Source organism: Sebastes fasciatus, chromosome 9 (assembly GCF_043250625.1).
Source record: "Sebastes fasciatus isolate fSebFas1 chromosome 9, fSebFas1.pri, whole genome shotgun sequence".
Classification (NCBI taxonomy): Eukaryota; Metazoa; Chordata; class Actinopteri; order Perciformes; family Sebastidae; genus Sebastes; species Sebastes fasciatus.
The window spans coordinates 36,330,715-36,356,790 of NC_133803.1; the positions used below are offsets into that span (position 1 = coordinate 36,330,715).

Here is a 26,076-nt window from a genome sequence, read left to right on the forward strand (position 1 = left end):
ACAGGGGGCCCAGTGTGAAGCGGTCCCCAGGTATGGAGCGGTCTCAGAGCAGCACCTGGGACTCTTCAGAGGACAACAGGAACAAACTGGTGAAAGCTGCGTCGACCTCCAAACTGCTCGCCAAGGTGGTGAAGAACGCCGACAGGTACCATATATATATACCAGATATATATATACACCATATATACACCATATATATACCATATATATATATACACCATATATACACTATATATATATATACACCATATATACACCAGATATATATATACACCATATATATACCAGATATATATATACACCATATATATACCAGATATATATATACACCATATATATACCAGATATATATATACACCATATATATACCAGATATATATATACACCATATATACACCATATATACCATATATATATATATATATACACCAGATATATATATACACCATATATATACCAGATATATATATACACCATATATATACCAGATATATATATACACCATATATATACCAGATATATATATATACCATATATATACCAGATATATATATACACCATATATACACCATATATATACCATATATATATATATATACACCAGATATATATATACACCATATATATACCAGATATATATATACACCATATATATACCATATATATATATACACCATATATATACCAGATATATATATACACCATATATATACCATATATATATATACACCATATATACACCATATATATATATACACCATATATACACCATATATATATATACACCATATATATACCAGATATATATATACACCATATATATACCAGATATATACCAGATATATATATACACCATATATACACCATATATACACCATATATATACCATATATATATATACACCATATATACACCATATATATACCAGATATATATATACACCATATATATACCAGATATATATATACACCATATATACACCATATATATACCAGATATATATATACACCATATATACACCATATATATACCAGATATATATATACCAGATATATATATACATGTAGGGGATTTACAAATGGAACAGGTTTGGTTATTAGCTAATTTAATAAATAATATTCATAGAATTATTATTATTAATAAGAGTTATTAATCAACATTAATAATGAACGGGGCACCACCCTGGAATCAGGGACCAATAACCAAAACGTTAATCCAGTCTCAAAAGGGAAATATTCCCTCCAAAGGTCAGTATTTTAACACTACTTTACACTTAGGAGGTGAATAGCGAAGGGTGAATCCGAGCACTAACTCTCATAACCAGTTGTTATTACAATATGAATGCACAATAAAACACAGACAACTGCTAGTTAAAATAAGAACATTTATTTAAATACAGTAATCTCAATCAATAACAAACACTCTAACAACATTAATCTAAATCAATATTTATCACAGCAGTAATTACTCATTAACAATACTTAATAAACAAATGGATATCCTACAATGCAGCTCTAAGCCCTAAACTAGAATTAAACAAAACACAAAGGCAAAAGAAGAGGTGTGTGTGTAAGAGAGAGATGTGTGTGTGAATGCAAATGTGTATACGTGTGGTGTGGGAGGAGCAAAGGACACCCTAAGTGGACGTCACCACGCAAGTGGTCACGTCACGCGAGGGAGGGGTTGCTCGAACGTTACAGATCACGCCCAAACGGATGTGAAAGTCCCGCGTGATCAGTAAGGTGGGAACGTGAGGAGGCGTATCTACGTGTGTGCGTGTGTGGGAGGAGCAAGGGAAATCCCGAGGCGGCGTCACCGTCACGAGGGAGGAGTTACGGAAATCAACGACCTCGCGCGAACGGAACGGTTAAGTCCCGCGTGGTCGAAGAGAGAGAAAGAAAGAGAAAGAAACCGAGACGCTCTGGTGCAGCACAAAGAGATTTTCAAGGAAAACCCACGGCGGGGTGCACACAGCAGTCAACAATAACACAGTATAACACAGTAAAATACAGTAAAATACACAGCAAAATACAATAACAAGCCAAGCAAAGCAAAGCAACAACAAGCAACAAGCAAAGTACACAAGCAAAACAAGCGGACTCGGCGGTCCGTACGTTTACTATAAAGCACAATAATTATGAACTATTGTGATACACTTTCACTAGTCTCTGCCCAGATACAAGCCTCTTACTTGAATCGCTTCTTCGGAGCGATAGTGGTGCAGATCTTCGTTAATTGGTCCGGCGATCGTCGCGCTGGCTCGGACAATAACGGGCCGTTATGATGCTCGTCAGCGGGGGAAGAACGGCAGGGCTGGCTCTCCGTGTGGCAGCGGATGGAAGCAGCTGATGTGAAGACGGCGGGGCTGGCGTCTCTTCCTTGGTGAAGGACGCGGATCCGGGTCTTCCTTCTATAGGTATGGTGGTCTGGACGTCTGATGAACTCGACAATGTCTTTACTCGTCCGGCGAGGTCAGTTACTGTGGCTCGGTCTTAAAGGGAACGCTGCAGCGTTGGGTACCTCCTGGAGCAACGTGAGTCGCAGTGGAAAAGGGACGAGTTCCTCAGGTGGCGTGCTTTTATCCCTTGAGATAGTGGGCGTTTCCCCGGAAAAGACCCCACGTTTCCTGTTAGCCTCATCCAATGGGGCTGCTCCCGTTTGGACTCAACTGAGATCTCGCGTGAAGACGCGAGATTTCATGAGATGGCGGTTTAGTCTTTGTTCTATTATCAGGCTTTGAATCACCCATGTAGGCCGGTATCTTAGGCTTACTCCTAGGCTCTGCTCTAGGCCGCTCTTTGTCTCGTGAGGTCCCTACATACACCATATATATACCATATATATACCATATATATATATACACCATATATATACCAGATGTATATATACACCATATATACACTATATATATACCAGATATATATATACACCATATATATACCAGATATATATATACACCATATATACACCAGATATATATATATATACCATACGATATATAAATACCAGATATACCATATATATGTTGTGTGTGTATATATATATATATATATATATATATACATATATATGTATAACTAACCCTAACCATTGACGGAGCATTTTGGCAAATTTTTCTTGGGCGCTACCCACATAATCAGCTGTGCTGCTCATCCCACAAATGAATGATCCTTACAAGTTGGACATCATTGTGAAGGTAAATAAACAGGCTTTCCAACGATGTAAAATACAATGACCATTAGCATTTTAACAACAGAGAAATAATCCACCAAACACAAGTTTCCGAACTTTGTTTTTCCAGTTTATATACTGTCTACACACATCTATTAGTATTAGCTGCTCAGTCATCTGTAAAACACTAACCTGTAGCAAAGGTGCTATACTGATATTGTCTGATGAGTGGTTGGTTGGTTGATTGATTGGCTGGTTGGTTGGTTTGTTGCTTGGTTGGTTGATTTGTTGGTTAGTTGATTGATTGATTGATTGATTGATTGGCTGGTTAGTTGATTGGTTGGTTTGTTGCTTGGTCGGTTGATTTGTTGGTTAGTTGATTGATTGATTGGTTGGTTGATTGGTTGGTTGGTTTGTTGGCTGGTTGACTGATTGATTGGCTGGTTGGTTGGTTGATTTTTTTTCTTGTCTCGTTTCAGACACAAAGACGTGGTGGTCAGTCAAGGTAAATACATATTTATCCTCATCTTCCTCATGAATGTACCATCATCATCATCATCATCATGTGTAACAGCCAATAGGAAGCCAGGCTTCGCCTCCATACTTCTAAAATATTTCAGCATGAATCCTCTTCATGCTTTTTGAACTTTGGATTCCTGCAGGTGTTTCATTTGTCTCTCCTGTAGTGACTCTCAGATGCCGCCATGTTGTTGTCGTCGTTGTTGTTGTCGTCGTTGTCGTCATGGCGGCTGAAGAGAGATCAGTGTGTCATCCTGGTCCCTGAACTAGAAAGCATAATCTAGGGTTAGCGAGGTAACTTCAGGGTTAACCCTTAAGGGTTTTCATACCTACGGAGGTGGATCACTTCTTACCGGGGTAGATCACCATGGTTACCATGGTAACTGATGCTGAACAGCTGAGGCCTGTACTACGAAGCAGGATTTGTGGTTATCGAGGTAACTTCAGGGTTAACTCTGGGTTTTCCGTCCTACGAAGCTGGTTCACTTCTTACCGGGGTAGATCTCCATGATAACTGATGCTGACCTGCTCCGGAGCAGGTTATGTTCCAGATAACAGATCAACTCATATTTAAGCACCTCCTACTGACCAATCAGAGCTCAGTGATTGTATGATAATATTACACACATGTGAAGAAGTTACCGTCATAATCCAGACTAAAAACAACACAGTTTAAACTGACAGATGCAGGAAGGACAGCGGACTTTATGCTGGGTGTGTTTACGCTTTGAATTATATTTTTATATATATATTTTTTTTACTTGCTCTTGAGTCCGTTTCACACTGTCACAGAGCAGGGACGCAGCTGAAAGGATGTTTATATACTCATAGACGCCATGCGAAACTCGTAGGGTAAAAAGAAGTGTATTCCATTTATCTATTATTCTCGTAAACGCTATTTATATTTAGACAAGTAAACGTTACTTTTGACTATTCCGTTAAATCAATAAATCTGTTAATTTACGCATTCACACATCCGGAGTTTTTCCTTCTGCCAGCTGTCCTTCCTGCATTTAGCAGCTTCAACTGTGTTACTTTTAGTCTGGATTAAGTGTTTAATTTCTTCGTATTTGTCTAATATAGTTTACTCTTTGTTAAATGTGCCGCTCTGCCTGTCCGTCAGTAGACTTGTTCATGTCTGTGATTGGTCAGATGTTGCAAACACCTCCTGGTTCATGTGAACGCGCTCATATCCAGACTGAGAAACCCTGGGTTGACTTACCGAGTTGATAACCAGCTTTGTAGTACAGTTTAGCGAGATCTCTTTTGTTAGGGTAAGTGAAGCCAGATAACGAGAAGATACCCTGGGTATGTTGAACTCGCTTCGTAGTACAGACCTCTGATCTGCTCCGGAGCAGGTTATGTTCCAGATAAGAGATCAACTCTATAAAAGCACCTCCTACTGACCAATCAGAGCTCACTGCGGTGATTGTATGATAATATTAATCAGACTAAATGTACCGGCCCACTTTGAGCACTGCCTACGCAGCTACCACTGTAATCTGATTCTACTAATAGTAGAATACCAATAACATTAATTAGTATTCTACTAATAGTAGATAACTAATAAGAGAGTTAATGAGTCAGTAGATCATCATGATCTCAGATATTATCACATCACTGATGTCAACAACAACTAGTCATCTGTCTCATGAAGGAGCTCTTAGTTCAGTTAGAGTCAGTAGATCATCGTGATCTCAGATATTATCACATCACTGACGTTTAACTGAACACAGGAAACAGAGACTCACTCAACTGGTTTCAAGGTCTCTCTGCTCCTCCTCGTTTTTGTTGATGTTTGTGTTTTATTGTCATGTTGTTGTTTATATTGTTGTTTTTGTTGTTGCTGTGTTTGTTTCTGTTTGTGTTGTTTTATTGTTATGTTGTTTTTGTTGCTGTTGTATATATTGTTGTTTTTGTTGTTGCTGTGTTTATTTCTGTTGTTGTTGGTGTTTTTGTTGCTGCTGTTTGTGTTGTTTTTGTTGCTGTTGTTAATATTGTTGTTACTGATGTTGTTGTTTATATTGTTGTTGTTGCTGTGTTTGTTTTTGTTGCTTTTGTTGTTTGTATTGTTGTTTCTGTGTTTTTCTGTTGTTTTTTTGTTTGTGTTGTTGTTTGTTGTTGCTGCTGTTTTTGTAGTCGTTGTTGCTGTTTTTGTTGTTGCTGTTTTTGTTGTTGTTGATATTGTTGCTGTTGTTGTTGCTGTTTTTGTTGTTGTTGTTTATACTGTTGCTGTTGTTGCTGTTTGTTTCTGTTGTTTATATTGTTGTTAGTGTTATTTTTTTGTTTATATTGTTGTTTCTGTGTTTTTCTGTTGTTGTTGTTTATATTGTTGTGTTTGTTGTTGTTTATATTGTTGTTTATATTGTTGTTTTTGTTGCTGTTGTTTATATTGTTGTTGTTGCTATGTTTGTTTCTGTTGTTTTTGTTGTTGTTGAGTGACGATGTCTTTGTCTCAAACCAGCCAAAATGTCGACACGAGAGAAAAACAGCCAAGCTGGTAAGTCCTGATGAGTCGTCAGAGCGAGCTAACATGCTGACATGCTAACATGCTAACAGCAGCTGAATGAGTGCTTTCTCTCTCTCTCGCTCTCTCTCGCTCTCGCTCTCTCTCTCTCTCTCTCTCGCTCTCGCTCTCGCTCTCGCTCTCGCTCTCTCGCTCTCGCTCTCGCTCTCTCTGGCTGGCTTCATCTTCTGCTCTACATACTCAACAGAGGTCTGTACTACGAAGCGAGTTCAACATACCTAGGGTATCTTCTCGTTATCTGGCTTCACTAACCCTAACAACCGAGATCACACTAAGCGGTCCTGGCCAGTTTCATTAGTTGTTTTTTTTTAAATGATTCTGTTGAACCACAATTCAAAAACAATGTCTGATTTTCATTAGTTAATTTTCAGTGAATTTTTATTTATTATTACTTTTGTCAGTTTCAAGTTATTTCAGTGACCATTGTGGGTTTTTCTTTTGTTAACGGAAGGGTACCAACAATTTTGCCTACGTGTGTATATTAGACGGATATGAAGAAGTTAAACTCTTAATCAGACTAACAGTAACAGTTGAAGCAGCCAAATGCAGAAGAACAGCTGGCAAACAAAAACTCGATGTGTGAATGCGTAAATTAACAGAGTTATTAATTTAACGGAACACTCAAAAGTCAGATATACTCGTCTAGCTATAAATAACTTTTAAAGTATAACGGATGACTGGATTATACCTAACCATGCCCAGTACTAACACCACGGCGTGTTCCAGCTGCAAACCCCCACCCTCTCAGGCGGTTTGAAACGGACTCAAGAGGAAGTTAAAAAATAAGTATGAAAACATAATTCCAAGCGGTCAACACCCTCAGCATAAAGTCCGCTGTCCGTCCTGTATTTGTCAGTTTAACTGAGTTGTTTTTAGTCTGATTATGACTTAAACTTCTTCATCTGTTTGTAATATTATCATACGATCACCTCACTGAGCTCTGATAGGTCAGTAGGCGGTGCTTTTATACAAGTTGATCTCTTATCTGGAACAGCTAACCTGCTCCGGAGCAGGTCAGCTGTTCAGCATCAGTTACCATGGAGATCTACCCCGGTAAGAAGTGATCCAGCTTCGTAGCACGGAAACCCTTAAAGGGTTAACCCTGAAGTTACCTCGCCAACGCCACATCCTCTTCATAGTACAGACCTCAGGTGTTCTGTTGTTCAGCGTACGACTGTGTGACTAAATACTAGTTTATATCTGAGCTGTATTTTATGTCATCACTTCCTGAGAGCCTCCTCGCCGGTTCGAGACGCGTAACCCGTGGTAACCCGTGCCAACCCCATGTGACCAAAACAACGTCTTTATTCATTTTAAATATATATCACGCCTAGCAAAGAGAAATCTGATCCAGTTAAAATGAAGCGTTATTGATGTTAAATAACGTCCGTTATGAGCGTTGCCGTTACTGTCGCATTGCATTGTGGGATATTTACGCCGCCGTAGTTGGTTTCATTCTGAGGTTTCTGACATAAAAATATCTCAACTACTGTTTTAACTACTAAATAGCATGTTAGTGACGTCACCTGCTTCACCTGTCCCTCACCTGTCCTTCACCTGTCCTTCACCTGCTTCACCCATCCTTCACCTGTCCCTCACCTGTCCTTCACCTGTCCTTCACCCGTCCCTCACCTGTCCTTCACTTGTCTTTCACCCATCTTTCACCTGTCCTTCACTTGTCTTTCACCCATCTTTCACCTGTCCCTCACCTGTCCTTGACCTGCTTCACCCATCCCTCACCTGTCCTTCACCCGTCCCTCACCCGTCCCTCACCTGTCCTTCACTTGTCTTTCACCCATCTTTCACCTGTCCCTCACCTGTCCTTCACTTGTCTTTCACCTGTCCCTCACCTGTCCTTCACCTGTCCTTCACCCGTCCCTCACCTGTCCCTCACCTGTCCTTCACTTGTCTTTCACCTGTCCCTCACCTGTCCTTCACCTGTCCTTCACCTGCTTCACCCATCTTTCACCTGTCCTTCACCTGTCCTTCACCTGCTTCACCCATCCCTCACCTGTCCTTCACCCGTCCCTCACCTGTCCTTCACTTGTCTTTCACCTGTCCCTCACCTGTCCTTCACCTGCTTCACCTGTCCTTCACCCGTCCTTCACCTGCTTCACCTGTCCTTCACCCGTCCTTCACCTGTCCTTCACCCGTCCTTCACCTGTCTTTCACTTGTCTTTCACCCATCTTTCACCTGTCCCTCACCTGTCCTTCACCTGTCCTTCACCTGCTTCACCCATCCTTCACCTGTCCCTCACCTGTCCTTCACCTATCCTTCACCCATCCTTCACCTGTCCCTCACCTGTCCTTCACCTATCCTTCACCTGTCCTTCACCTGTCCTTCACCTGTCCTTCACCTGTCCCTCACCTGTCCTTCACCTGCTTCACCTGTCCTTCACCCGTCCCTCACCTGTCCTTCACTTGTCCTTCACCTGTCCTTCACCTGCTTCACCTGTCCTTCACCTGTCCTTCACCCGCCCCTCACCTGTCCTTCACTTGTCTTTCACCCATCTTTCACCTGTCCCTCACCTGTCCTTCCCCTATCCTTCACATGTCCTTCACCTGCTTCACCCATCTTTCACCTGTCCCTCACCTGTCCCTCACCTGTCCTTCACCTATCCTTCAACTGTCCTTCACCTGCTTCACCTGTCCTTCACTTGTCCTTCACCTGCCCCTCACCTGTCCTTCACTTGTCTTTCACCCATCTTTCACCTGTCCCTCACCTGCCCTTCACCTGTCCTTCACCTGTCCTTCACCTGTCCTTCACCAGTCCTTCACCTGTCACTCACCTGTCCTTCACCTGTCCTTCACATTAAGATGTGTGTTGTGTTTCAGAGGGGAATCACATCAAGATGTTCATGCGCGGTCGACCGATCACCATGTTCATCCCTTCAGACGTAGAAAACTACGAAGACGTTCGGACAGAACTTCCTTCAGAAAGACTGAAGCTGGAATGGGTGTATCCTTGTACACAAACACACACACACACACACACACACACACACACACACACACACACAACTTTAATAGATTTCTACTAGATCTACAGTAGATCATCAGTAGATCTTTAGTAGATCTCTAGTTAACCTTCATTAGATCTTTAGTAAACCTTCAGTAGATCTTTAGTAGATCTCTAGTAGATCACTAGTTAACCCTCATTAGATCTTTAGTAAACCTTCAGTAGATCTTTAGTAGATCTCTAGTTAACCCTCATTAGATCTTTAGTAAACCTTCAGTAGATCTTTAGTAGATCTCTAGTTAACCCTCATTAGATCTTTAGTAAACCTTCAGTAGATCTTTAGTAGCTCTCTAGTTAACCCTCATTAGATCTTTAGTAAACCTTCAGTAGATCTTTAGTAGATCTCTAGTTAACCCTCATTAGATCTTTAGTAAACCTTCAGTAGATCTTTAGTAGATCTCTAGTTAACCCTCATTAGATCTTTAGTAAACCTTCAGTAGATCTTCTGTAGATCTCTAGTAGATTTAGTGGATGGTGAGTAGATTTCCAGGTGTTTTCCAGGTGCTTCCTTGACTTCCTGCAGGTATGGTTACCGCGGCAGAGACTGCAGAGCGAATGTTTACCTCCTTCCAACTGGAGAAATCGTTTACTTCGTCGCTTCTGTCGTCGCTCTGTTTAACTACGAAGAACGAACTCAGAGACATTACCTCGGACACACCGACTGCGTCAAGTGGTGAGAAAACACTCCTAGCATATAAATCATCTGCTGCGCCCCTATTGGCTGCTCTGGTCTGTGACATCATGTCTCTGTCTGTCCGTCAGTCTGGCCATCCACCCTGATAAGATCCGGATCGCTACAGGACAGATCGCAGGAGTGGACAAAGATGGACGGGTGAGGACAACATGATTTCATATCTACACAGGAACTAGACTAAGACTAATAAAACCTGACCGTTCTGAGTGTTCAGGTTCTATATTCTCATGTTCATATCTGAGACACAGGAACTAGACTAAGACTAATAAAACCGGACCGTTCTGTGTGTTCAGGCTCTACAGCCTCATGTCCGGATTTGGGACAGCGTCAGTCTGTCCACTCTGCAGGTTGTCGGTTTGGGAACATTCGAGCGAGGCGTCGGCTCTCTGGCTTTCTCCAAAGCTGTGAGTATCACCCAGCTGCATCATGGGAACTGTAGTCCAAATAGACCCCACTGCTCGGATGTTTGTTGTCCTGTCCATCACTATGTCTCTGTGTGTCTCTGTGTCTCCATCAGGACTCGGGTCAGCACCTGAGTGTTGTTGACGACTGCAACGATCACATGTTGACCGTTTGGGATTGGCAGAAGAAGTCAAAGATCGCTGAGATCAAGGTGAACACTCCAAACAATATGTGATGATATATTATATTGTATTATTAGTAGTTTTTATTGTCCTCCAATGTAACAACATCTCACTATATAACATGTCAGTGTTTCTATATATAAACTATCAGGTTATAGATGGAAGTAAACATGCAGCCAGCTCTGGTTCTTATTGGTCCCTGACTGGTTTCTAGCTGGTTTAAACTGGTGTAAACTGGTCCCTGACTGGTTTCTAGCTGGATTAAACTGGTGTTAACTGGTCCCTGACTGGTCTCTAGCTGGTTTAAACTGGTGTTAACTGGTCCCTGACTGGTCTCTAGCTGGTTTAAACTGGTGTTAACTGCTCCCTGACTGGTCTCTAGCTGGTTTAAACTGGTGTAAACTGGTCCATGACTGGTCTCTAGCTGGTTTAAACTGGTGTTAACTGGTCCCTGATTGGTCTCTAGCTGGTTTAAACTGGTGTTAACTGGTCCCTGACTGGTCTCTAGCTGGTTTAAACTGGTGTTAACTGCTCCCTGACTGGTCTCTAGCTGGTTTAAACTGGTGTAAACTGGTCCATGACTGGTCTCTAGCTGGTTTAAACTGGTGTTAACTGGTCCCTGATTGGTCTCTAGCTGGTTTAAACTGGTGTTAACTGGTCCCTGACTGGTCTCTAGCTGGTTTAAACTGCTCCCTGACTGGTCTCTAGCTGGTTTAAACTGGTGTAAACTGGTCCCTGACTGGTCTCTAGCTGGTTTAAACTGGTGTAAACTGGTCCCTGACTGGTCTCTAACTGGTGTGACTGGTCTGTAAATGGTTGCTGACTGAGTGGAACTGATCTCTAACTGGTTGTAACTGGTTTGTTTCAGAGCACTAACGAGGTGGTCCTGGCGGTGGAGTTCCACCCTACAGACCCTAACACCATCGTCACCTGTGGAAAGTCCCACATCTTCTTCTGGACCTGGTCTGGGAACTCGCTGGCTCGTAAACAGGGAATCTTTGGGGTGAGGACACATTTTTATTTTTGATTGACATTAACGTCGATCAACATACGTATGTTTTCTCTGTTCCCATGGCAACATGTTGTTTTATTTTAATGAAATATAACACATAGATAAAAGAAACCTCAGCAGCTGGATCACACTTTATTTGGTTTTCCTTCAAATTCAACAGGAAACAGGAAGTCCGTGTGGACACACAGGAAATACATTCAGGTTTCACTCTTCTTAGAAATGTTTACATTTTAGTGATTTTTTAAGTTTCTCTTAAAGAAACAAAAACGGTTTTGTCAGCATGTTCTCTGATATTTCATTTTCTAAAGGAGAACTAATTAATACGAAATGTAGTCCCGGTCTGTAGTCCTGGTCTAACTCTATAGTCCCGGTCTGTAGTCCTGGTCTAACTCTATAGTCCCGGTCTGTAGTCCTGGTCTAACTCTATAGTCCCGGTCTGTAGTCCTGGTCTAACTCTATAGTCCCGGTCTGTAGTCCTGGTCTAACTCTATAGTCCCGGTCTGTAGTCCTGGTTTAACTTTGCAGTCCCGGTCTGTAGTCCTGGTTTAACTTTGCAGTCCCGGTCTGTAGTCCTGGTCTAACTCTGTAGTCCTGGTCTAACTCTATAGTCCCGGTCTGTAGTCCTGGTCTAACTCTATAGTCCCGGTCTGTAGTCCTGGTTTAACTTTGCAGTCCCGGTCTGTAGTCCTGGTCTAACTCTATAGTCCCGGTCTGTAGTCCTGGTCTAACTCTATAGTCCCGGTCTGTAGTCCTGGTTTAACTCTGCAGTCCCGGTCTGTAGTCCTGGTTTAACTTTGCAGTCCCGGTCTGTAGTCCTGGTCTAACTCTATAGTCCCGGTCTGTAGTCCTGGTTTAACTTTGCAGTCCCGGTCTGTAGTCCTGGTCTAACTCTGACCCCTGTTTCCTGTTGTGTTCTCAGAAATACGAGAAGCCGAAGTTCGTTCAGTGTCTGGCCTTCCTGAGTACCGGAGACATCCTGACCGGAGACTCTGGAGGAGTACTGCTGGTCTGGACCAGGAGCTCTGCTGAGACCCCCACCGGGAAGGGGACCAGAGGTGAGTAGGGGGTCTGGACTGTTGATCTGTGTTGGTAATAAACGAGACAGAGTTCTAGTTCTTTGAGACAGTCACAGCTGTCAATCATCACGTCAATTATGACCTATACTACAGCCTATACTACTATACTACAGCCTATACTACTATACTACAGCCTATACTACTATACTACAGCCTATACTACTATACTACAGCCTATACTACTATACTACAGCCTATACTACAGCCTATACTACTATACTACAGCCTATACTACTATACTACAGCCTATACTACAGCCTATACTACTATACTACAGCCTATACTACTATACTACAGCCTATACTACTATACTACAGCCTATACTACAGCCTATACTACTATACTACAGCCTATACTACTATACTACAGCCTATACTACTATACTACAGCCTATACTACTGTGGCGGCTGTGGCTCAGAGGGTAGAGCAGGTTGTCCACCAATCGGAAGGTCGGTGGTTCGATCCCCGGCTGCTCTGGGTCACATGTCGATGTGTCCTTGAGCAAGACACTTAACCCCAAATTGCTCCCGGAGGCATAGCCATCGGTGTGTGAATGAGTATTTAGATTAAATCCTGATGGGCAAAGTTGGCACCTTAGTAGCCTCTGCCATCAGTGTATGAATGTGTGTGTGAATGGGTGAATGTAGTGTAGTGTAAAGAGCTTTGAGTGGTCGGAAGACTAGAAAAGCGCTATATAAGTCCAAGTCCAAGTCCAAGTCCACTACTATACTACAGCCTATACTACAACCTATACTACAGCCTATACTACTATACTACAGCCTATACTACAACCTATACTACAGCCTATACTACTATACTACAGCCTATACTACAGCCTATACTACAGCCTATACTACAACCTATACTACTATACTACAACCTATACTACAGTCTATACTACAGCCTATACTACTATACTACAGCCTATACTACAGCCTATACTACTATACTACAGCCTATACTACTATACTACAGCCTATACTACAGCCTATACTACTATACTACAGCCTATACTACTATACTACAGCCTATACTACAACCTATACTACAGCCTATACTACTATACTACAGCCTATACTACAACCTATACTACAGCCTATACTACTATACTACAGCCTATACTACAGCCTATACTACAGCCTATACTACAACCTATACTACTATACTACAACCTATACTACAGCCTATACTACAGCCTATACTACTATACTACAGCCTATACTACAGCCTATACTACAGCCTATACTACAACCTATACTACAGCCTATACTACTATACTACAGCCTATACTACAACCTATACTACAGCCTATATTACAGTCTATACTACAACCTATACTACTATACTACAGCCTATACTACAGCCTATATTACAGTCTATACTACAACCTATACTACTATACTACAGCCTATACTACAGCCTATATTACAGTCTATACTACAACCTATACTACTATACTACAGCCTATACTACAGCCTATATTACAGTCTATACTACAGCCTATACTACAACCTCAGGGTGGGATGTGACCTGTGATATTTACCACTAGCTCAGCGTGGGATGTGACCTGTGATATTTACTAGTGGCTCAGCGTGGGTTGTGACCTGTGATATTTACTAGGAGCTCAGCGTGGGATGTGACCTGTGATATTTACTAGGAGCTCAGCGTGGGATGTGACCTGTGATATTTACTAGGAGCTCAGCGTGGGATGTGACCTGTGATATTTACTAGTGGCTCAGCGTGGGTTGTGACCTGTGATATTTACTAGGAGCTCAGCGTGGGATGTGACCTGTGATATTTACTAGGAGCTCAGCGTGGGATGTGACCTGTGATATTTACTAGGAGCTCAGCGTGGGTTGTGACCTGTGATATTTACTAGGAGCTCAGCGTGGGATGTGACCTGTGATATTTACTAGTGGCTCAGCGTGGGATGTGACCTGTGATATTTACTAGGAGCTCAGCGTGGGATGTGACCTGTGATATTTACTAGGAGCTCAGCGTGGGTTGTGACCTGTGATATTTACTAGGAGCTCAGCGTGGGATGTGACCTGTGATATTTACTAGGGGCTCAGTGTGGGATGTGACCTGTGATATTTACTAGGAGCTCAGCGTGGGTTGTGACCTGTGATATTTACTAGGAGCTCAGCGTGGGATGTGACCTGTGATATTTACTAGGAGCTCAGCGTGGGATGTGACCTGTGATATTTACTAGTAGCTCAGCGTGGGATGTGACCTGTGATATTTACTAGGAGCTCAGCGTGGGATGTGACCTGTGATATTTACTAGGAGCTCAGCGTGGGATGTGACCTGTGATATTTACTAGGGGCTCAGTGTGGGATGTGACCTGTGATATTTACTAGGAGCTCAGCGTGGGTTGTGACCTGTGATATTTACTAGGAGCTCAGCGTGGGATGTGACCTGTGATATTTACTAGGAGCTCAGCGTGGGATGTGACCTGTGATATTTACTAGTAGCTCAGCGTGGGATGTGACCTGTGATATTTACTAGGAGCTCAGCGTGGGATGTGACCTGTGATATTTACTAGGAGCTCAGCGTGGGATGTGACCTGTGATATTTACTAGTAGCTCAGCGTGGGATGTGACCTGTGATATTTACTAGTACCTCAGCGTGGGATGTGACCTGTGATATTTACTAGTAGTTCAGCGTGGGATGTGACCTGTGATATTAACTAGTAGCTCAGCGTGGGATGTGACCTGTGATATTTACTAGGAGCTCAGCGTGGGATGTGACCTGTGATATTTACTAGGAGCTCAGCGTGGGATGTGACCTGTGATATTTACTAGGAGCTCAGCGTGGGATGTGACCTGTGATATTTACTAGGAGCTCAGCGTGGGATGTGACCTGTGATATTTACTAGTAGCTCAGCGTGGGATGTGACCTGTGATATTTACTAGTACCTCAGCGTGGGATGTGACCTGTGATATTTACTAGTAGTTCAGCGTGGGATGTGACCTGTGATATTAACTAGTAGCTCAGCGTGGGATGTGACCTGTGATATTTACTAGGAGCTCAGCGTGGGATGTGACCTGTGATATTTACTAGTAGCTCAGCGTGGGATGTGACCTGTGATATTTACTAGTAGCTCAGCGTGGGATGTGACCTGTGATATTTACTAGGAGCTCAGCGTGGGATGTGACCTGTGATATTTACTAGGAGCTCAGCGTGGGATGTGACCTGTGATATTTACTAGTAGCTCAGCGTGGGATGTGACCTGTGATATTTACTAGTAGCTCAGCGTGGGATGTGACCTGTGATAATTGGTGTTTATGAAAGTTAAAGAAGGAAGTCAAAGAAACAGGAAGTGTGTGATCTGCTGGCTGCTGCAGAAAACTTCAGACACACTGACTGATTCTTCCATCAGAGGACAGCCCAGACTCACGTGTGTGTGTGTGTGTGTGTGTGTGTGTGTGTGTGTAGCCTTTCAGATCAGTCGGCAGGTCAAAGGTCATGAGGGAAGTGTGTTCTGTGTGTGTGAAATGAGGAGCGGCACTCTGCTGACCGGAGGAGGTAAAGACCGAAAAATCATCCTGTGGGACCACGAGCTGAGATCTGACCGCGACATCGAGGTAATACACACCTCCAGTAATATACACACACTCTGATACACACCACACACACACAGTGATACGAAGCTGAGAGTTTAAACTTGATAAGAAGACAAAGATCAGAGGTCACCTGACTGTGTGTGTCTCCAGGTCCCGGATCAGTACGGAACCATCAGAGCGGTTTCTGAGGGGAAGGGGGACGAGTTTCTGGTCGGGACGTCTCGTAATTTCATCCTGAGAGGAACTTTCAACGACGGCTTCCTGGTGGAGGTCCAGGTAAAACCACATGACATCATCATGACGTCACCAGTAATGTGATGTGTTCAGGGTCTCAGTGTTGTTGTGGTGTGTTCAGGGTCTCAGTAATGTTGTGGTGTGTTCAGGGTCACACAGATGAGCTCTGGGGTTTGGCGTCCCACCCGTCCAGAGGGATGTTTCTGACGTGCGCTCAGGACCGGCTGGTCTGTGTCTGGAGCTCCGTGGATCACAGTCTCCAATGGAGCCGCACGCTGGAGGTCAGAGGGGGCGGGTCACTCTTTCAGCTGATTGGTTGATTGCTTGTTTACAGATGATTGACAGCTCTGTCTCTCCCTCAGGAACACGGACACTGTGCAGACTTCCATCCCAGCGGAGCCGTGGTCGCCATAGGAACCCACTCAGGAAAGTCAGTACCCCACTCAAACTGGTCTCTCTGTCTCGTGATGGTCTAACTGGTCTCTCTGTCTCGTGATGGTCTAACTGGTCTCTCTGTCTCATGGTGGTCTAACTGGTCCACCTGTCTCATGGTGGTCTAACTGGTCCACCTGTCTCATGATGGTCTAACTGGTCTCTCTTGTCTCAGGTGGTACGTTCTGGATGCGGAGACCACGGACTTGGTGGCGATCCACACCGACGGCAACGAGCAGCTGTCAGTGATGCGTTTCTCTGTCGGTGGGTGAAGTCACGTTTTTATGACGATGTTATGAGAGAAGTGAACTACATTACCCAGAATGCTCCTCTGTGCGTCAGTAGATGGCGGTCTGTTGGCGGTTGGATCTCATGATAACTTTATTTACCTCTACACCGTCTCCGAGAGAGGACGCAAGTACAGCCGATACGGGAAGTGTACGGTAAGTCTGTCTGCTGCTGTTTGTTTATGGGAGGGAGAAACAGGAAGTCACTTAACCCAAACAGGAAGTCACCTAACCTTAACAGGAAGTCACCTAACCCTAACAGGAAGTCACTTAACCCAAACAGGAAGTCACCTAACCCTAAAAGGAAGTCACCTAACCTTAACAGAAAGTCACCTAACCCAAACAGGAAGTCACCTAACCCTAACAGGAAGTCACCTAACCCTAACAGGAAGTCACTTAACCCAAACAGGAAGTCACTTAACCCAAACAGGAAGTCACTTAACCCAAACAGGAAGTCACTTAACCCTAACAGGAAGTCACTTAACCCTAACAGGAAGTCACCTAACCCTAACAGGAAGTCACTTAACCCAAACAGGAAGTCACCTAACCGTAGAACAAGTGGCAACAAGGGAGGAAATATGAAGAAGTCTTTATTATGGACTTGGACTTGGACTTGGACTTATATAGCGCTTTTCTAGTCTTCCGACCACTCAAAGCTCTTTACACTACATGTCAGTATTCACCCATTCACACACACATTCATACACAGATATCAGAGGCTACTAAGGTGCCAACTTTGCCCATCAGGATCTAATCTAAATACTCATTCACACACCGATGGCTATGCCTCTGGGAGCAATTTGGGGTTAAGTGTCTTGCTCAAGGACACATCGACATGTGACCCGGAGCAGCCGGGGATCGAACCACCGACCTTCCGATTGGTGGACAACCTGCTCTACCCTCTGAGCCACAGACGCCCTATTATCGTGGCTAAATTATTATTATTGATGATTATTATTATTCCTTTATGATTTTATCCAGCCAGTTGCTCGGCCTCCAGCAGTGCCGCTAGCGGCGTTATTGGGAGGGCGTTGTTGGGAGGACGTGGCCGTTCGGAGCGGGCCAGTTGCTCGGCCCCCAGCAGTGCTGCTAGCGGCGTTGTTGGGAGGGCGTTGTTGGGAGGACGTGGCCGTTCGGAGCGGGCCAGTTGCTCGGCCCCCAGCAGTGCTGCTAGCGGCGTTGTTGGGAGGACGTGTGAACGCTCGTGTGTCCAGCTAAAGTGAACTCAGAAGCCCCTCCCCCCCCCCCCACTAGGGTTAGGGTTAGGGTCGTTCATATTGAACACCTTGGATCCCCAACATAACACCCCTCAAGTGTGAAGTAGATCAGAGGAGCGATTCTGGAGATATGAGAAGATGCTGTTCATGACGCGGTGAAGCATCAACCAATCAGATGTCTCTGTTTTACCCTGTTAGCTATTTAACGATCTAATACAGCGACGAGCGTTTGAGCTTCAGCAGCGACTCAGAGATAACGTACCCGACCTGTGATGACCTCACGCTGAGTTCTATTAGCACCAGAGGGGATTAATGGGTTAGTGAGGCTCTCTGTTAACCTGGCTGGTTGTGAACACACAGATCTTCTTCATCACTCTGTTGATGTTTGTATGAGTAAGAATACAGTTTTATTTCATTCACTGAACCACGACGTCCAGACAGGTGAGGTTATCTCCTCTCACCTGTTGAACAGTCAGTATGACGTCCAGACAGGTGAGATTATCTCCTCTCACCTGTTGAACAGTCAGTATGAAGTTCAACAGGTGAGATTATCTCCTTTTACCTGTTGAACAGTCAGTATGAAGTTCAACAGGTGAGATCATCTCCTCTCACCTGTTGAACAGTCAGTATGAAGTTCAACAGGTGAGATTATCTCCTTTTACCTGTTGAACAGTCAGTATGACGTTCAGACAGGTGAGATTATCTTCACTCACCTTCTCCAGTAGAGAACTACATATCCCAGAGTTCCCTGCTGCTGAAACAGAGTCATGTGATGAGCTAATGATGTTCAGGTGTGTTCATGACTTACCTGAATATTTCCACAGGGACATTCCAGCTACATCACACACCTGGACTGGTCACCTGACAACAACTTCATCATGTCCAACTCTGGAGACTACGAGATCCTCTACTGTGAGTACTCAGTACTGTAGTACTGTACACTTAAAATACAGTGAAGTTGTAGCACTGTAGTAGTGTACACTTAAAGTACAGTGAAGATGTAGTACTGTAGTAGTGTACACTTGAAGTACAGTGAAGTTGTAGTACTGTAGTAGTGTACACTTAAAATACAGTGAAGTTGTAGCACTGTAGTAGTGTACACTTAAAATACAGTGAAGATGTAGTACTGTAGTAGTGTACACTTGAAGTACAGTGAAGTTGTAGTAGTGTACACTTAAAGTACAGTGAAGATGTAGCACTGTAGTACTGTACACTTAAAGTACAGTGAAGATGTAGCACTGTAGTACTGTACACTTAAAGTACAGTGAAGATGTAGTAGTGTACACTTAAAGTACAGTGAAGATGTAGTAGTGTACACTTAAAGTACAGTGAAGATGTAGCACTGTAGTACTGTACACTTAAAGTACAGTGAAGATGTAGTAGTGTACACTTAAAGTACAGTGAAGATGTAGTACTGTAGTAGTGTACACTTAAAGTACAGTGAAGTTGTAGCACTGTAGTAGTGTACACTTAAAGTACAGTGAAGATGTAGCACTGTAGTACTGTACACTTAAAGTACAGTGAAGATGTAGTAGTGTACACTTAAAGTACAGTGAAGTTGTAGTACTGTAGTACTGTACACTTAAAGTACAGTGAAGATGTAGCACTGTAGTACTGTACACTTAAAGTACAGTGAAGATGTAGTAGTGTACACTTAAAGTACAGTGAAGATGTAGTACTGTAGTAGTGTACACTTAAAGTACAGTGAAGATGTAGTAGTGTACACTTAAAGTACAGTGAAGTTGTAGTACTGTAGTAGTGTACACTTAAAGTACAGTGAAGATGTAGTAGTGTACACTTAAAGTACAGTGAAGTTGTAGTACTGTAGTACTGTACACTTAAAGTACAGTGAAGTTGTAGCACTGTAGTAGTGTACACTTAAAGTACAGTGAAGTTGTAGTAGTGTTGTGTAGTAACTGTTGTTTGTTTTCAGGGGACGTTCCAAATGGTTGTAAACTGATCAGAAATCGCTCCGAGTGTAAAGACATCAACTGGGCGACCTACACCTGTGTACTGGGATACCACGTGTTTGGTTAGTATACCTGTACACCTGTACACCCAGTACACCTAGTACACCTAGTACATCTGTACACCTGTACACCTGTACACCTAGTATACCTAGCACACCTGTACACCCAGTACACCTGTACACCTAGTACACCTAGTACACCTAGCACACCTGTACACCCAATACACCTGTACACCTAGTACACCTGTACACCTGTGTACTGGGATACCACGTGTTCGGCTAGTACACCTACACACCTGTACACCTAGTACTCCTGTACACTTAGTACACCTGTGTACTGGGATACCATGTGTTTGGTTAGTACACCTACAAACCTAGTACACCTAGTACACCTGTACATCTGCACTGCTAGTACATCTACACACCTAGTACACTTAAACACCTAGTACACCTGCACACCTAGTACACTTAGTGCACCTACACATCTGCATTCTTAGTACACTTAGTGCACCTGCACACCTGGTAAACTGACGATGGTCCTGCATACTCTGGCAAACTGTTATAAATGAGTAGTTGCTAATTAGAAAGTAATCCAAGTCAATATAAACTGGGGAAAAAAGTTAGTAAACTTGTGTTTGGTGGATTATTTCTCTGTTGTTCCAATGCTAATGGTCATTGTATTCTACATGGTTGAAAGCCTGTTTATTGACCTTCATAATGATGTCACTCTTGTAAGGATCATATATTTGTGGGATGAGCAGCACAGCTGATGATGTGTGGAGCCCCGGTGCCGATGGTAAACAGTGTATTCTCCTGTTGGTGTTGACTCTTGTTGTGAGTTGTTTGGTGGATGATTGAACTCTCTATCAGTAACAAGGAACAAACAAGACATATTGATTGATTGAATCCACCGTCAGGAGCCTCAGTAGAGGTGGAAGATCCATACGCAGCCACAACAGCCTGGCACCTCCTCCTCATGCTGGTCACCAACCTGGTCACACGTTGCTGTGGGATGGCGTTCCATTCCTCAACCAGGATTGGTTGCAGGTCAGCCAGCGTGGTTGTGTTGGTCACTCTAACACGTACAGCACGCCCAAGCTGATCCCACAAGTGTTGAGTTGGGTTGAGGTGTGGACTCTTGGCAGGCCGTTCCATTCTCTCTACTCCCACATTGTGGAGGTAGTCTGTGATAACCCTGGCTCTGTGGGGGGGGGGGGTTGTTTCTTGGAGGATGAAGTTAGGTCCCAGATTGTGGAGATATGGGATCACCACTGGCTGCAGAATCTCATCCTGATATCTCCCTGCATTGAGATGGCCTTCAATGATGACAAGCCTTGTTTTGCCAGTGAGGGAGATGCCCCCCCACACCACACCATGACACTGCCCCCACCAAAAGCTGTTACTCCATCGGTTCAACAATCAGCATAGCGTTCTCCACGTCGTCTCCATACTTTGACCTGCCATCCGACTTTGGCAGACAGAACCTGGACTCATCACTGAACATGACATTCCCCCACATGTTCAGGTTCCATTGTCTGTGTTGGAGACACCAGCGCCAACGGGCCTGATGGTGAAGGGCAGTCATTGCAGGCTTCCTGGTAGCCTTATGAGAATACACTGTTTACCATTGGCAGAGCATTTTGGAACATTGTTCTTGGGCGCTCCCCACATCATCAGCTGTGCTGCTCATCCCACAAATACATGATCCTTACAAGTGTGACATCATTGTGAAGGTCAATAAACAGGCTTTCCAACCATGTAGAATACAATGACCATTAGCATTGTAACAACAGAGAAATAATCCACCAAACACAAGTTTCCGAACTTTTTTTCCCCAGTTTATATATATATATTTATATATATATATAAATATATGTTATTTTATATGTGTTGTTACATTAGGTACTTTATTTAGCATGTTTACAGAGCGCTGACACGAGGAGTACTTTTATGCTCTTGAACTGACTACCCGTCCAGGGTGTGTGTGTGTGTGTGTTTGTGTTGTTTAATGTGTGTATCTCTGTGTGTGTTTGTTAGGTGTGTGGCCGGAGGGCTCAGACGGCACCGACATCAACGCTCTGATCAGATCTCACAACAGGAAGGTGATCGCTCTGGCTGACGACTTCTGTAAAGTTCACCTGTTTGCCTACCCGTGCTCCACGCCCAAGGTGAGACACACACACTCCAGTTGAACTGGTTTACCAGTTGTACTGGTTTCAGTTGTACTGGTTTCAGTTATACTGTTTCCAGTTGTACTGTTTTCAGTTGTACTGGTTTCAGTTGTACTGGTTTCAGTTGTACTGGTTTCAGTTATACTGTTTCCAGTTGTATTGTTTTCAGTTGTACTGGTTTCAGTTGTACTGGTTTCAGTTGTATTGGTTTCCAGTTATACTGATTTCAGTTGTACTGGTTTCAGTTATACTGGTTTCAGTTGTACTGGTTTCCAGTTATACTGGTTTCAGTTGTATTGGTTTCTAGTTATACTGGTTTCAGTTGTACTGGTTGCAGTTATACTGTTTTCCAGTTCTATTGGTTTCCAGTTATACTGGTTTCAGTTGTACTGGTTGCAGTTATACTGGTTTCCAGTTATACTGGTTTCAGTTGTACTGGTTGCAGTTATACTGGTTTCCAGTTGTATTGGTTTCCAGTTATACTGGTTTCAGTTGTACTGGTTTCCAGTTATACTGGTTTCAGTTGTACTGGTTGCAGTTATACTGGTTTCCAGTTGTATTGGTTGCAGTTATTCTGGTTTCAGTTGTACTGGTTTCAGTTGTACTGGTTGCAGTTGTACTGGTTTCCAGTTGTACTGGTTGCAGTTGAACTGGTTTCAGTTGTACTGGTTTCCAGTTATACTGGTTTCCAGTTGTACTGGTTTCCAGTGTGGTGAACTTTTCCAGAGGACATTTTATAACAGATGACTGGGGTGAGTCTTATGTGATCAGTCAATCAATAATCAATAATCTGTGTGTGTCTACAGGCTCCCAGTCATAAGTACAGCGCCCACAGCAGTCATGTGACCAACGTCAGCTTCCTGTATAACGACAGTCACCTGATCTCGACGGGGGGGAAGGACACCAGCATCATGCAGTGGCGTTTGGTGGAAAAGTCTTCGCTGTCTCTCACCGACGGCCTCCTCTCTAACTCCGCCCCCCATCGGGCAGACCCCATATTTACCCCGCCTCCTCCCGGAGCAGCCACGCCCACACCGGAACCCGTCCTTCCCCCGACAGCCAATGGGACACAAGAACCCTCCCCGGACACCCCGCCCCCCATAGAGCTAGCCCCGCCCATATCCGAGTTAACCCCGCCCCGTTCCGAGTCGACCCCGCCCCCCTCGGACAGCACGGTGAGTCTGAAGGACAGCCTGGAGCCGAGCGACGACACCGCCACGCCCAGCGACGAAGGGCTGCCCCCCCTCACCCCGCCCTCATAGGCCCAGAGCGTCTGTGTGTGTGTGTGAGTGTTGGTACAGCTATCTTTGTGAGGACCAGACGGTAAAGGGGGGGGGGGGGGGACACTTTTTAAATGTCTGTTTGAGGGTTCAGACTTGGTTTTAAGGTTGGATCAGGTCTACGTTCAGTGGATGTGGGTTGGGGTTAGGCATGTAGCTGTGATGGTTCAGTAAGAGTTAATACAACAGGATTAATCACAACTCAAATCACAGAGAGGGTTAGGGTGACATATTCAGTACATTCAGTAGGACTTCCTCAGGATATCATCATCTCTGACGTCCAATCAGAAGAAACGTCCAGCTGATCTCAGACCAGAGGAGCTGATCTCTGATCTCAGACCAGAGGAGCTGATCACAGATCAGAGGAGCTGATCTCAGACCAGTCTGTTAATGTCGACAGTTGACTACATGTGAATCAATAGAAACAAAGAATGGTCGTGGTAAGAGGCGAGGGCATGTTATGTCAGTGAGGGTCCTCACAAGGATAGAAGTATGTGCGTGCGTGCGTGCGTCGGGACTCAAACCTGTGGCTGTGTCACATGTTTCTTCACATCAGTTAAAATAAACTTTCCTTCGGTTTAAACAAACATGATGTCACAGTTTGAAACACCTGGAGAGTGTGATTTACCTGAGCAAAGATACCTGTCACACCTGGAGAGTGGGATTTACCTGAGCAAAGATAGGGTTAGTTTATAATGTCACCTTGGTCCAGGTGTGCGTTCTACCTGTCTGCCACAGGGGTCAGCAGAGAGCAGAGGACAAGTCTGAACACCTGAACAGGGTGAGACACTTGGACGAGACAAAAGACTGAAAACTGACAGGTGTGACAGTCGTCTTTTCAGGTGACTTTTTCTCCTCCAATCAGAGCAGAGCAGTCGAACAGGAAGTTTTAAATGTCTTTTAGAAACTGGTTGTTTTTTTAATTTGGCTTAAAACTGTCAGAACCAGTCCGGTCTGGTTTTGAGAGACACAGTTCTTGGACCTGTTTCGAGAGCTGGAGACGGATCAGCTTCAGTGTAGTGTTGCGAGATCAAGAACATAATGATGTAAACAGGAAGTAGACAGGACATGTGACCTCCAGAGTAAAAACTGTGACTTTAATGTTTTTGTTAATCAGAAGTGGATCAGAGTGAGACGTCTCTCTCACAGAGGATCTGTCTGTATATACTGCAGGTATCTGTGTGTATATTTCTGTTTACCACCAGGGGGGGGGGGGCAGCAGCTCCTCAGCTACACTGTAAAAAATCACATTCAACACTCGCATCTCTCAGCCAATCAGGTCACAGGAAACACAGGAGCTCCTCTCCCCTGATTGGCTGGATTTCAGTGACTTACTGCTGATGATGTTTGTTTTTGTCTCTTCTGGACCATTTCTGTTCAAAATGTTTTCTGAATGTCATGATGTCATGATGATGTCACTCCGGGTGGGGCGGGGCCTATCAGGGGAAGGAGAGGGTGGGGGGGGGGGGTGTCATTCATGTTTTTGCCTTTTTAATACTTTTCATCTTTAATATCTTCATCTTTTCTACGCTCGTCACTCTGAAGGGCTTGTACAGAGTTCAGGGACTCACCTGATGTTCAGGGACTCTGGATGTTAACAAGGGACTCACTGGATATTCAGGGACTCACCTGATGTTCAGGGAGGGGCAGGGTTACAGGAGGGCGGGGTCTTGTGGGAGATTCTGGATTCAAGTGTTTGTTTATTTTACAGTGTTCAGTAACGACATTGATACCCATGATGATGATGATGATGATGATGATGTTCATGTGACTGTTTTGAGCCAATCATGTCTTCTCTTATGCATTCCTGTCAGACGACAGACTGTACTGAAGATTTCAACAAAAAAATGCAAATAAATGTTTTCAAAACTGACGACTCACCTCAAGATTCCTTCCTGTTGCTGTTTCCGTGGCGACGGTGACAGTACAGGTGAGTTCATCTCAGTGTACAGCGTCGGCTTTGGCCTTTAGGTGGTATAAAGTTTAAAGAGCCACCAGTATTAATGTACATTGGACCAGTGGACCCATGTGAGACGGTCATTATGCAGAGTGTACTTTTAAATATTAACATTGGTGCCCAAATTTAGTGAATCTCACCAAGGTGATAGACACAGCTCTGCTACAAATTACAACAGGTTACACCAGTGAGACCGTGTTGGTTGGACCTCGGATCCTCTAGGGGGGCATGCTTCCCCGGAAGAACATTTTCTACTTCTTCTAATGCTTTATTATAATTCTTTAGACTCCTGAACTCTTCCTCACAGTCTCAGCAGGTTCTGAGTTTATTTATTTATTATATTTTTAGACTCAAAGTGAAT

General features: G+C 43.8%; 1 protein-coding gene and 1 long non-coding RNA gene across 7 annotated transcripts in view; one reads left to right on the forward strand and one right to left on the reverse strand.

Moving 5' to 3' along the window:
* The window catches only part of eml4 (EMAP like 4), a 45,440-nt gene extending 19,809 nt beyond the window's left edge, over window positions 1-25,631 (forward strand). For 2 of the 3 annotated variants that reach the window (XM_074647488.1, XM_074647491.1), the window contains 20 exons: window positions 5-145; window positions 3,651-3,676; window positions 6,155-6,190; window positions 9,053-9,176; window positions 9,760-9,909; window positions 9,999-10,068; window positions 10,224-10,334; window positions 10,448-10,543; window positions 11,383-11,517; window positions 12,446-12,581; window positions 16,041-16,189; window positions 16,319-16,444; window positions 16,552-16,683; window positions 16,765-16,832; window positions 17,010-17,098; window positions 17,180-17,277; window positions 19,163-19,250; window positions 20,272-20,370; window positions 22,345-22,475; window positions 23,285-25,631. In XM_074647488.1, coding sequence (XP_074503589.1) covers window positions 5-145; window positions 3,651-3,676; window positions 6,155-6,190; window positions 9,053-9,176; window positions 9,760-9,909; window positions 9,999-10,068; window positions 10,224-10,334; window positions 10,448-10,543; window positions 11,383-11,517; window positions 12,446-12,581; window positions 16,041-16,189; window positions 16,319-16,444; window positions 16,552-16,683; window positions 16,765-16,832; window positions 17,010-17,098; window positions 17,180-17,277; window positions 19,163-19,250; window positions 20,272-20,370; window positions 22,345-22,475; window positions 23,285-23,740 — 2,461 coding nt within the window. In that variant the 3' untranslated portion in view covers window positions 23,741-25,631. The remainder of the gene's footprint in view (window positions 1-4; window positions 146-3,650; window positions 3,677-6,154; window positions 6,191-9,052; window positions 9,177-9,759; window positions 9,910-9,998; window positions 10,069-10,223; window positions 10,335-10,447; window positions 10,544-11,382; window positions 11,518-12,445; window positions 12,582-16,040; window positions 16,190-16,318; window positions 16,445-16,551; window positions 16,684-16,764; window positions 16,833-17,009; window positions 17,099-17,179; window positions 17,278-19,162; window positions 19,251-20,271; window positions 20,371-22,344; window positions 22,476-23,284) is intronic. The other variant, XM_074647490.1, reaches the window with a different exon arrangement.
* On the reverse strand, window positions 20,272-20,765 carry LOC141774657 (uncharacterized). 4 transcript variants are annotated; one of them, XR_012595405.1, is made up of 3 exons: window positions 20,612-20,765; window positions 20,457-20,499; window positions 20,272-20,388 (listed from the first exon to the last, which is right to left on the reverse strand). It is a non-coding gene; the product is annotated as an uncharacterized LOC141774657 (long non-coding RNA). The 4 variants fall into 4 exon arrangements; XR_012595407.1 differs by having other exon boundaries at window positions 20,457-20,611; window positions 20,682-20,706; XR_012595406.1 differs by having other exon boundaries at window positions 20,276-20,414; window positions 20,466-20,499.
* Window positions 25,632-26,076: the final 445 nt, after the last annotated feature.